This window comes from Aplysia californica, unplaced genomic scaffold (assembly GCF_000002075.1).
Source record: "Aplysia californica isolate F4 #8 unplaced genomic scaffold, AplCal3.0 scaffold00476, whole genome shotgun sequence".
NCBI classification, from domain to species: domain Eukaryota; kingdom Metazoa; phylum Mollusca; class Gastropoda; order Aplysiida; family Aplysiidae; genus Aplysia; species Aplysia californica.
Window position 1 is genome coordinate 37,819 of NW_004797746.1, and position 13,307 is coordinate 51,125.

General features: G+C 39.4%; 1 protein-coding gene across 3 annotated transcripts; it reads left to right on the forward strand.

The window, feature by feature from the left end:
- The first annotated feature begins 206 nt into the window (after positions 1 to 206).
- LOC101857430 (serine/threonine-protein kinase RIO3) lies at positions 207 to 12,489 on the forward strand. Of its 3 annotated transcripts, none has more exons than XM_005105538.3 (12): positions 207 to 305; positions 682 to 904; positions 2,539 to 2,726; positions 3,115 to 3,240; positions 3,693 to 3,805; positions 4,294 to 4,437; positions 4,785 to 4,912; positions 6,255 to 6,440; positions 7,341 to 7,497; positions 8,104 to 8,274; positions 8,936 to 9,040; positions 10,988 to 12,489. In XM_005105538.3, the coding sequence occupies exons 2-12, from the start codon at positions 747 to 749 to the stop codon at positions 11,276 to 11,278; spliced, it is 1,767 nt and encodes a 588-aa protein (XP_005105595.1). In that variant the 5' UTR covers positions 207 to 305; positions 682 to 746; the 3' UTR covers positions 11,279 to 12,489. The 3 variants fall into 3 exon arrangements, with proteins under 3 accessions (XP_005105595.1, XP_005105596.1, XP_005105594.1); XM_005105539.3 differs by having other exon boundaries at positions 209 to 305; positions 712 to 904; XM_005105537.3 differs by lacking the exon at positions 207 to 305 and having other exon boundaries at positions 336 to 904.
- The last annotated feature ends 818 nt before the right edge of the window (positions 12,490 to 13,307 follow it).

A 13,307-nucleotide genomic window follows, 5' to 3' on the forward strand; every position in this document is an offset into this window, starting at 1 on the left:
AGAGAGAGAGAGAGAGAGAGAGAGAGAGAGAGAAAGGGGAGGCAGGGGGTAGGGTGCAAGGAGTTGAGTTGAACAATAAGCCCATTTCCATACATCAAAATAATTTCGAAACTGTTTCACGTGTCGTATAATTACAACGCAGGAACAAAATACTACATGAAATTATTAGTTCGTGAAACAAAGCTTTTCGAAATGCTAATGACACGAGCAGACCAGAAGAATCTATTTTCGGTTTCAGACATCCGGTCTGTCCAGCTGTGGTGCAAGAACCACCAATTTATTTTCAGATACTCAACAGATTACAGGTAATGAAATATTTTTAGCTCCTGACAGTCAATAAATTCTTATAAAAGGAAAAGCTGGTACATGTATTGCATATTCCTACTGACATAACAGTATAACAGAGTCCAAACTGTATCACAATTCGAATATTTATTCCTTGTTAATCTGGATACTTGGTACCACATTTTGCAATACAACTAGATCTACAACCACTGCTGACTGGAACCAAGAAATCACCAAAAGATTCTTGCTTTTTTTGTGTTCACAAGCTCACATTTATAAGAAAAGAAAAATAATTTCTCAGACAGTTTTTACCAGAATTCATCATCATTATAAGGATTCAAACAGTTTACGAGGTAGCTCAGCGTGTCACTTGTGACTTTGATATGTCGTTGACAGTAACGTCGGCAAACGAACATCCTTTCCCAGTTGTGTCAGGTGTCCCAGTAAATCCTTGGAGCAACATGAGTAGTCCTTGGGGAAAAACTGCGTCTTGCGCCCCGGTACCGTGCTCCTTAGAAGATGTTATGAGTGAGCAGCTTGCCTCAGATTTGGAGACACAACAGGTGAAAGAAGAGTGGGAACAAATACCTGAATCTGTTGAGGCCACACCTGAGCTCAGGTAAGAATACAGTCGAACCTACCTTAACGGAAACCTGTTTTAACGGAATCCCCCCACTCCCACCCTTTTTGTATTCCTTTTTTAATTACCTGTATAAAACGGAAACCTGTCCAATGTGGAAACGGAAAGAAAAATCCGCTCCTTTTTCAAGAGTTTTACCTAAGACAAAAAATGCTTTGCCTGCTCAGCCCTAATTTGAAACAAATCTCACAAATTTGGTTCCACAGGCTCTAAACTTAACTTTTATCTCCGAGTTCCTCGAATCGTTGTTACATGGCAGTAAGGGGTGGCATTTGTTGACTGTGCTTGTTACCCAGATGGGTGGGGCTAAGGGTGGATGGAAGCAAAGGAGATGTTCAAACGTTTCTATTTTTAATAGGTCAAACAGTGGTCCTATGAAATACAAGCTCTGGTGGTAATTGGAAATTATCAGAGAGGATAGCAGTTGAGATGTGGGACCCTTGATCTCATTGTCTGGGTCTTTGAAAGCCCCCTTCCATCTGCCCCCCTTAATTCCCCTGTCTAAGACGGAATTTTTGTCTGGCTCCCTTGCGATTCCGTCTTACAAAGATTCAACTGTATATATGGAAAATAAAAATGTTTGGGATTCAAAGCATCACATCTGTAAATCGGATGCATCATACTCTTTTGAAGGTTAAAAAGTTATTGTTTTGGGCTTTATTCTCTTGTGACTTTTAATACTTTTTTTGTAAGTTACACATCTCATATATATACGATCTGACACTGTCAAAACTACGCTAACAACCACCTATTCTAGACATCCTCATTTACAGTGAACCACCTGCCACTTCCCCCCCTACGTTTTCTAAATGATAATGACAATGTCCAAATATACAACTTAAATGAAGATGATCACTTTTCTCCTCCAGAATGGTTGAACTGAATATATAATAATAATAGGCCTTTGCCAAAGCAAAGTAAGTGCTTAACTTTGCCATCGCATATAGTAAAAACCCTTGCCATCAAAGGCAAAGGCATATTGGGGAAAATCCCAAGAAATTGGGTGGTAAACATCATCGATCAGCGAGATGTGGCAGCAAAGTGGTAAAGAGTGCCAGTGCACCAGAATGTTTCCAGTTTAGTTGGCGCTCTACTACTGGACTGTTCTAACAACTAGTTTAGTTGCTTGTCTGCCAGATTATACAGGCTTTGGGACTTTCCTCGGTCATATTCCAAACATTTTGGTGGTTGCAGTTTGTCATGGGGGGGGGGATACCTTGTCCCCTTGATTTCTTGAAATTTGTTTCGTATAGTCACTTGTTGTCGCCAGTCACTTCTCAATCATAATTTTTAGCACTGCAAAATTATTTCACTCCAACAACACTGCAAAATGAAGCTGTCCACCCACCCACACACTGCAATTGTAAACACCACTGTCTCTGAAGAAAATGCCCCCAACACTGTTGTTCAGGTGAGACTTATGCTGTGCCTGAATGCTTAATCTTAGTAGACCATGGTTGATTGGGCGGGACCTATGGTAGACTGCCGTGCTGTTTGTGAGGAATTGTTATGATTTATATTTCTCATCTCTAAACACATGTTTTCTTAATCGTTTTACTGCTCGAGATCCCTTCTTTCTCTAATGACACCAAATAATCATGTCTACTTTACAGTGATGTAGCAGCTGCCTCAACAGATTCTGGTTTGTCTGATGCTGAGTTGGCTGCCAAACTGGCAGCTGAAGAAGCTGGCGGTGATCCCAATGACGAGCTGCTGGCCAGATACTTGCAAAAACAATTTGATGAAGAATATGATGCCATGGTTGCGCAGAAAGAAAAGAAATACAATGGCACTAGCAAAGGTAAATAAACATGTAATAATATGCTATGTTCAAAGTATTTTTAAGAGTATGATGTATTAATCTTTCTAATAGATTATCCAAAGTTGTCATATCCCAGTGCAATGTCCTCGGTAGGTTTTTATTCTTAATGATAGTTTTTGATGAATATGTAGGTACGCATTTAAAAATGAGTTTAAGATGGGTTTTCTTTTTATGACAAGTTGAAACACAATGTATGCTTTTGGAGAAAAGTAATGAGTTCAAATGACCATAATTGTTATTGAGTTATGGTGATATTTGGTTGAATGTCTTTTGCATGTGTTTATTATCAGGTGCCTTTGATATCAACTTTGAATACTGAAATGCAATTATTTTTGCAGGGTTATTTATTTTGTGTGTCTTGTTTCAGTCTCAATTTCATTTGAGAATTACAAGATGAAGCACAGACGAGACCAGGATGGCAACCAGCTGTTGGATGACGATGATGATGCTTATGATGAAGACTTTCCAGAGGTCCCGCAACCCACATCATGGGGTGAGCCACTAAGTCTTAGTCTCTTGAGCATTTTCATTGAAAAACAGATGAGGCACAGTGTTGTTTCAGAACTCTAGCCCATACATTTAGCAGCTAAAACAAAATAAGACTCATAAGTTTACTGAAAGCCTAAAACACATCTTTGCTTTGCTGGGAGAGAGGGGAAAATTTTGTATTCTTGTCTCATGCTTCTAATCCCCTAGCACATACTCTTCTTCTCACAGTAATTTGATTCAGTTATAATTCATCATTCAATTTCCTATTTTGAAAATTGATCTGTATTGACTTTCATCAATGAATTTTTATGTGGAAAGTCCTTTTTTTTCATACCTGTCTTTAGTTTTGTCAGTCTTGTTCCTTTATTCCCACCTCTTTAAATGACTGTTCATTATGCCGATGTGCAAAAATGGGGTAAAGTTTTTATTTTGTTGTATCTTGTATGCTCACTACAGAGACTAACAAACCTGTCATTGGAACAAAGGGGTATTCAGGGCAAGGGAAAAATATCGTCACCAAACACGACAAGGTTATTTGTGGACGACGGAATGCAGAAAGATTGATGGATGTGAGTCCTAATTTTTTTGTTTTTCTTCGAAGAATTCACTACTGTGTCATCACTGATACAAAGTACGATGTGCTCCAGCTGTGTCTAAATTATGCTTTTGTCTGCTTGAGGCTTTTCTGCAGCTCTTTACTTAGTGTATGTCATCTCACCCTTGACATATTGTCAACATCTTTCTCTGTCTATCTCTTCTTCTGTGTGTCCTGAGATATTTTTGAAGGAAATTGTGATGTACCAACAAAACAGATTTCATTCAGTATTTTACTTTTTTAAAATTGTGAGCTTTCGATATTGATTTGAAATAGCTCATCCTGTAACTAAACTGAAAGACTAGAGAGATAAAAAATTCATTTTTTTTTCGCCTTGAAAATATTACAGTAATACCATTGCATTAATTGCTTGGAAACATCTTGTAATGTGTAAGTGTTGAAATCTAAGGATAACGTTTTAACTCCGCAGATTTCAACTGAGAATGTACTTTTGTTCTTTAGATGCCTCCTGGGTTTGAGATTGGTGACGGAGAAGGAATGGACATGCAGCTGCCAAACCGCGTGTACAACAAACTGAAAAATCACTCAATGTCAGAGGCGAAGAGGAGCCACAAGGTTCATGAGAAGAAAGACCACTCCACTGCAGTGAGTAATCATTTTCACAGAATTTGACAATATTTTTTAAAAACACATGAGCATTGTAATACCTGGTTATGTACACAGATATACGTACACACATGTGCAAAAATGTGTATGCAAATTTTTTATTTCAAGGACTCTTTTTGTCCCTTAAAGTACATGATGAGCAGACATTGCATTTTAGTAAGTGTAGCCTGTGTTTCTCTACAAGTTTGTAAACTTTTCTGTAATTATGTTGTCCGAATAAGCTACATGATATTGCGCATATTTCCGGATTAAGAGCTTGCTTTGAAAGTGTTTAAAATGAACAAATTTAATTCGTTGGGGTTTTTTTGTTGTTTTTTTTTAATCAGATCAAAGCGGTTGATGAGAAGACGAGAATGGTGCTCTTCAAATTGGTCAACTCTGGGTACCTGGCATCCATCAGCGGGGAAGTGAGCCAGGGGAAAGAGGCCGTTGTGCTGAAGTCAATCGGAGGAATGTGAGTTGACTTCGTTTTGGTACCCAGCCAGATAATGCTTTATCTTCTTTTTGTATCAATTTCAAAGTGTACATGTATGTATAATATTTAAAAGAATTAAACAATTATTTCTCTCTTGAAAGAATTTGCTTTCTGGGCTTGTGACATTTTAAAAGCTGGCCGGGGAAATGCGTCACCATCAAAGGACATTACTTACTATTTTTCTCAGAGCTCAAAAAAGACCAAAGGAAGCTTTGAACTCATATTAGGTACCAGAAACTAAATTTTCAAACTAGCTGTATGCCAAATTTATCTGTTCCATTTGAAAGGCCAATATCCACTGAGCATTTTGGTACCATTCTTTAACCTCTCCGTCAATTTTAAAGAAAATTGTAGTTGTTTAAAATTTGATCAAATTTGTTAAAGTCAGTCACTGGCTGCAACCCCATGTTTGACAGACAATAAAAAAGTACCAAGAGCAGTAAACATCTCCACATTAACAGAGTACAATCACTATAACAAATATATGGAGCCTAAATTTTTTTCACGACTGTGAGATCATTACAAATCAGTATTTTATCGCCTCAAACACAATGATCTGTCGTTATTTCGACAAAAACACCGAGCGTTGACCCGGCCGGCGCCGCACCAGCCCTTGCGGCGAGCGAGTCGGCTCTATACTGTAGTGTACCACGCGTGCGGGATCACATGCTTTCCGAGTCTCGCGGAAGGATTGATGAAAAAAAATTCCAAGTTAATTACTTTATTCTAATAGGACACAAACTGATCTTTTAATTGGTACCTTTTATAAGCTGGTATTTTACATATTTTGTGTACAAAGAGATCTTTAAAAATCTTGACTGTATTTTTAAAAGCTTTCTATTTAGACGCCAAAGGCTAAACATATATCACGGGAAAGCACGTTTAAAGCTCTACAGTTCTCCGTCAATGGAAAGACGGTATTTAATCAACCGTCGTTCCACGAAGCATTTGAATGCACGCGTGTCAATTTTCAACCGGCCGACCACACATTCCGACCACGAGGGGCTTCGCTTTCGTCTGCGATTCTCCAGCTCCTAATAATCAGACATATAAACAACTTACACCATTGTAACGAGGAAAAGCTGAACTTTTACAAGGTGTATGGCATTTGGTGTTTTATAGCGAAAGAGCAAAGAAACAGCGATTGGAATTACCCCGATTTCACTGATACCACGCGGTCGGAAGGTCGCGAGTGCCCGCGAGGCTGTGTTTACGCTACCTACTCATATATACATGTATGCTTTTTAAGTGTGCCCTACAGAAAGATAATGTATTTTAGATTATCATGATAATTGTCCTTAATTTTGTGTCTTTATATCAGGAAAGATGACGAAGAGCTGCCTGGCCACATAATCCTCAAAGTGTATAAGACGACAATGCTGGACTTCCATACGAGAGCTAAGTATGTGTACGGGGACCACGTTCTGTCCAAAGACAAACTGAAGAAGCAGAACCCACGGAAAATCATCAAGTTGTGGGCAGAGAAGGAATTCCTGAACTTAAAAAGGTTAGAGGGGCTTTATGTAATAGAGTGTCTGTATTAAGACAACCACTTTGTCAGGTACCTAAATGTCCTTGCCAAAAGGGACTTCATAACTTACAGACTGCCTGGTGATTGAAGTCCCAATTGAACCATGGCTTCCAGCGTAGCATGGACGCTCCAGAACATGCATTGTCAGATAAATATATTCAAAGTAGACTCTTATATATTTCACCGTTTCAATATATGTATCATAACTCTGGTTTTTTTTCAATGATTATTCGAAAAATGGACAAATGTAAACTTAAAATTGCTTGAGGTACTGGTTGAGAAAGTCCATGATGCAGCCACAAAGGCACTTTATTCAAACCCTTTTTAACTCACTGGGCCTTGGCCAGTATAAAGTCACGGTGGTCACTCTATACTGGCCATAGTCAGACTTTTAAGCAATATTCTCAGAACTAAATTTACATTATGCCTCTTGCTTAGTTTCTGGCTCAAATAATGATTCATTTTTTCTTAACGTTACTAAGTTATAAGTAAAACTTTTTTCCACATTTTAACAGATAACCCACTGTTTTCAAATTAGGTTAGCATTTCTGAACAATGGTTAGATTAGAGAATGTTGTAGTAAGTTTTACAGCTCTTGCAACACAATAAGGTCATACAAGTGCTGAAGGTTAGTGGCATTCCAAGAGAGTAACAAACACAAAAAAGAAGGAGGAGAGATAAGGACGATAAATGATTGATAGGAAAGTAAGAGCAAACTACACGAGAGCACCCACCAACCACTCACAATTGAGGAGCGTGAAAAGTACAACACACAGAGAAATCAGTTGTGAAGGAGGTAGTTGAGTAGGGAGAGGGTTAGCATTTTGCTGACTGGTGGACCCTTTTCTAACCCACGTTTTTATCTCCCTTGTTCAGGATGCAGCGGCACTCGCTACCGTGCCCCACTCCGCTGACCCTGAAGAAGAATGTTCTGGTCATGTCCTGCGTCGGGGGAGAGGTCCCGGCACCAAAGCTGAAGGAAGTCAGACTCAGCACAGAAGATTACCAAGATGCTTATGAACAAGTTGTTCAGGTAAAACCTGTCACCGAGTTTGAATCTGGTCTGCTATTTAATTGTAATAAAAGTTAAATGATAGATTTATTAGGTTTTTTAAAGTTTTAGTAGAGGTTTTACGGCACTCGCAATTGCGTAAGGTCATATGAGCGCCAGAAGATTAGAGGTGTTGCAAGAGAGTAACAAACATAAAAAAGAAGAAGGGGAGATTTAAAGGACGATAGATGTTTCATAGGAAAGAAGAAGCAAACCACACCAAAGCACCCGCCAACCACTCACATAGATTTATGTATCATTGCTGAATCAATAATAATAGATAGCATTTGTATAGCAGAAATTCCCGCTCACCAGCAAGCTCTATGCACTTTACAATCTATATTATTACTTCAACAGACCTTATAGCGTTTTTAAACAATCTCAACTTCCTGGGAAGTATACAGTGCAAGCTGCTTAATGCATGACAAGAGTCTTACAGTGAGCAGTTGAAATGCAGGCCTACCGTCTCAGTCCTTCAGAGAGACTTACTTCAAGCAACTGAACTGAGAACAAAAAGTGATTTCTTTCTCTGGTTTGTCTACTCTCCACAAAACTGAAAGTATTCCTTTCTCCGTCTCGTCCTCTCAGTTGATGAAGAAGATGTACCACCAGTGCGGCCTGGTGCACGCCGACCTCAGCGAGTACAATCTGCTGTGGCACGACGACAAAGTCTGGGTCATTGACGTCAGCCAGTCGGTGGAGAGGGAAAACGCAAACTCTTACGAGTTCTTACTCAGAGACTGCCAGAATGTTTGCAATGTGAGTAAATGTGCATGTTGCCAGCCATTTTTCTCTTTAATCCTTTCCTTATGCCCAGGGTCAATTTGTACCCCAGGGGTTGTATTCTTCACATTTTAGAATACTTCTAGTGCTAAGATCTCTTTGAAAAAATCGTTTTGACAGACTGCTATGCAAAGCGTATCCTCTTTAGAAAGTGGGGGCTAAGAGTTCCCCACGTCATATGGATACGATAGCAAAACACGATGTACGGATAGGGTTAATGTTTGTCACACTATTGTGCCATTAGTAGTATTTTTATTTGTGAAGTTATCAATTAACATTTCATTCTCATTAAGACACACTTAAGATAATTGAGGAGGTGACCTGCTTCAGCCTTGCCCTCTGGGACAACCTCTGCCAATAAAGATATATATATATATATATTCAATAAGACATTTTCCTCACATGGGAATCAAACTCACATTCTCTGAACTGAATGGTGAAGATCTTAACCATTACACCACTGATATCAGTTCACACCCACATCAAAATTTGTACTCACAGTTCTAATGCCAATGTAACTGCAGAAGTGGAGGCTTTAAAATCTGAATAAAATCCAATAGAATTCTATAATGAAATAACCCAATGTGTGTAACAGAACTTCTCTTTCATTTCTCCCCCCCCCCCCCCCCCCCCCCAGTTTTTCAAGCAGGTGGGCGTGCATGGTGTAGGCTCGGCTGAGGATCTCTTTATGGAGATCACCAACATGTCTCTAGAAGGACAGGGCAAGGTTTTTACCTCACAGGTCAGTCTATGGTGGATGGAAGCAGGGAGTGACCAGTTTTCTTTTTGTTTGAGGAGAGAGATGCACTTTGATACAGTAGTGGATATTGACCACGGCAGGACTATGCAGAATATATAGGCAGAAAAAACAAAGGGGAAGAAAGGAAGTAGGACCTGCCAATGGTGCCCTTTCAGACACGCTCCAATTTCAGTTTTCTTTCTTGCGAAGCAGATTATTTTGTTGAAGGTTCCATCACACCTTAGAATAATTCATTTGGTGTAGTTTTAAAAAATATCTCTAGCGATTCCTCCAGTGTTGCAGATCATTCTGACTCCCAAGTGCCATCCTCAAGATCATATGGTTTTTTAAAGTTTTCGTAAGATTATTACAAGACGTTAAGGTCTTCTGTAAGTACTGAAGATTTGAGTAACAAGAGAGTGAGTAACAGCTTTTGATCATTTAAATTGATGCTCATTAATAATAGCGCCTCAGAGTGACCCAGTTTTAGTCCATAACCTGTGTTGTTATGTTAATGAGGGGAGAAACTGGTAACATTTCCATACAGTCGAACCTGCCTTAATGGAAACCTGTCTTAACGGAATCTCCCCGCTCTCCCATTGATATTTTCTTCTTTAATTACCTGTATAAAACGGAAACTTCTCCAACACGGAAACGGAAAGAAAAATCCACTCCCTTCGGAAGGTTTTACCTGTCTAAGACTAAGACAGAAAATGTTTTGCCCGTTCAGTCCTGGTTTGAAACAAAACTCATCCGCCGTCTCTAAACTCAACGATATTCTGCCGGGTGAGGAAGGGGAGTAGGGGTGCAATTTGAGGGTAGATGTTACTCCATCTATGTGAGCCCTGAGCGATACAGATGGTCAGGGTGGTGGGTGTGAAATCTCATGAGTGCCAGTGAAAGTGCTCGAGTGGTGCTCCAGCACGGAAACTTTCATTGGTAGCCAGAGGCCAGAAGTGTGAAATTAGTTTGACCAATGCCTGCCGCCCTGATCATACAGCCAGCCAAGAAAAGAGTTCCTTGAATCGTTATTACATGGCAGTGAGGGGTGGCATTGGCTGACCGTGCTTATTACACCGATGGGTGGGGCTAAGGGAGGAAGCAAAGGAGATGTTCAAACGTTTCTGTTTTTAATAGGTCTAGCAGTGGTCCTATGAAATGCAAGCACTGGTGGTAATTGGATAAATAAGACTGACACCTGTCATCATCAGAGGTGATAACAGCTGAGAGGTGTGAAGTTTTGACCCCTTCAGATTGCTTGCCGACCGGATAAATGACCCTTGATCCCACGGGCTGGGCCTTTGACACCCCCCCCCCCCCCCCCCCCCCCAATTAAATTCCCCGGACTAAGATGGGATTTTTTTCGGGCTTCCTTGTGATTCCGTCTTACACAGGTTCGACTGTATATAGGATGAAGCAACCTTAGCACTGTAAATCTCTCTCACTGAGTATTTTTCACCTGTTATTTCTTGGTATGAGGATAAAGAGCGGTTTCTTTTTCTAGAAGTACTAGAAAGTCAATTTTCAATTATTAAAATTCAAGTGATTGTTGAGATAATGATTTGCACGACTAAAGAACCACATACAACTATCATGACTACTTTTCTTACTGAAAACCATCACAATAAGTCAGTTCATGCGTTATGCTGTGGTGGTTTACAGGTTTCAGCAATGAAATCCGTGACCTTTAATTAACATAAATCTTCAGATCTTTTTCAAGAACATTATGAAATAAATCATGGAGAATTTTTAATAGCAAAAAAAGTATTTGTACTTTCAAAAAGATTAAAAAACGACCAGACTAGGGTTGTCGGCCAATTGAAAATAATCGGTGCTCAGCGTCAGTGAGTTATGGTTGTATCAATTTCAGTTCTATATATATATATATGTGTGTGTACTGTAACTGTAACATTGAGTAATGAAGTAATTTGTTTTTATTGTCTTTATCAGGTCCAGCGGTATGACAAGGACAACTATTCATTTGATTACTTCTTCGACCAATCAGAAGCAACTAGAGCCCAATGCCTGGGCTCAGACGACAGCAGCGAAAGTGAAGATGAGGGCGAGGCGACAGAGGGGGCGGAAAATGTTGGAGGGAAAGGTGTTGACGAGACTGTTGCGTCTTCTGCTCAGACTCGGAGAGCGAAAAACGAGCAGGACACATCAAGCTCAGCACAGACCTCTACGACGTCGTCAAGTTCAGCAGACAGATGGGTTATAGATTCCGCCGATTGTTCATAAATGTGTGCATGTATGTGTTGTGTGTGTGTGTGCAAGATTGATGCTGCTTGAACGAATGTATTGCCGTGATTGAATATGTAGATGAGTTATATACTCGACTCTTGAGCATGCTAAAGTAAGTCATTATTGCAAGTAGCCCCTTGGCTTTTCAAAGTCAAGAGTTTGTTTGGTTTGGGGGGGTTTTGCATGTGAGAGATACAGATGTATATCTTTGATTGTTCCTCTGCTCCAACCCAACACACCCCCCCCCCCTCCCCTCCACCGCCACCACCATCCCTTCATTTCAATTGTTTGGAAAACACTTGCAACCGCGCAAACAGACACCCCCATTTCCCTTGTCAGTGCCATTGTAGGCTACACACTGAAGTTAAAATGATGGGAATGGGAAATTGTTCCGGCATACTCAATACACATTTATTATGATTGGAAGTGTGCTTGGGTGGAAAGTCTGAACATTTTAGAGCGAGTTATCTGCCAATATGATTTATAGTTTGTACATAATGATAATACATCATAGTTTTATAATATGACACTCACAAACAGTGCATTTTGTCATTCATTAATGGAGTTATGACTTGCGTAAGGACCACAGAGATATAAATGCAATCTATACTATACAGAAATATGTTTCCCCAAAAATGTGTTTTAATCCGTCATTAAATTTGGTATTTTTCAAGTGTATATATTCATAAATATTACAAAGATTTTACCTTTTCCTCCTCCATAGATATTATTCTCATCATTTAGAAGGTCAGTACTAGATAAATCTGAACTGCCTTTGGCTCTGCAGGATACATACCAACAGAAAGGAGTAGATACTTTACCAAGTGGATATTTAACTTATGTTCTTTGCATACAAAGCTAACTAAGAACCATTACTATGCCTGAGACACTGCTACTTTAGAAACATACTTTTAAAACTAATTTGAGTTATATTTGGATTTGGACGCATCTTTATTTTTTTTTATTTTGAAAGCAGTTATTCATGCCATGCAATTATTCGTAAGGTGTAAGAATTTACTTTTCCGATCTAGCGGCCATTTGGGTGGTGAAAAAATTTTAAAATCCAAATTTTCTTTACTAATACTAATACTAAAATACATTCTGGCATATATATTCATGTTGTGCGACATGCACTTTGTGTGGTGAAGAGTTTTCTTTCCTAATTTGTGTCAAAACATGTTTTAAAATAAAATATACATTAAAAAATATTTTGAAATGTCCTTCCTTCCTTTATTATCTTGTGAATTGTTCTTATTAATTGGTACCGGTAAATTTAGAATGTATGTTGTTTTCTGGAGGGATTTCGACGTATGCATTCTTTTTCAGGTTTATCCTGGCAAGAAGGAAGGCTAAAGTTGAAGGAAAGTACCGTACACATCCCTATGTAAACTGGATCCTACTCTAATTAGTCTAATGGTCACCTGTCCTAGACTATCATCTGCACAAATGATCACTCCCTCCATGTGTAATTTTATATTATTATCATTATTACAGTAGTCTCTGCCTAAACGCACGGTGCTCGGGAGGGCTCTGTGGGGTGCGTTTATACGGAGCGTGCGTTTACATGAACCAGTGCTAAGGAAGTGACGCAGTCATCTCATCATTGCCTTGATATTCTGGTGACCTCCCATGGGGATGGGGGTCACTTTGGCAGATAATATGATGACTGTTTTGTGAAGGATTCCTCGACTACGGTTAACCCTATCCGTACGCCCTGGGGTAATTTTGTAATTCTTTACATTTTAGAATACTTCTAATACGAAGATCTCTTTGAAACTTTCAGTATTTCTCAAAAAATCATTTTGACATACCGATATGCAAAGCGTTCAGATCGAATTATCGAGTAAATTTCCTCTTTGGAAGTGGTGGCACAGAGTTCCCCACGTCGTATGGATACGATAGTATTAAAACACGACGTACGGATAGGGGTACAATGAGGTTGAATGGGGGGGAGGGGGGTGGAGAAAGACAGACTCAAAGTAATGATATGCACCATAAAATGTCGGGAACAGATAGCCTAAGAGGA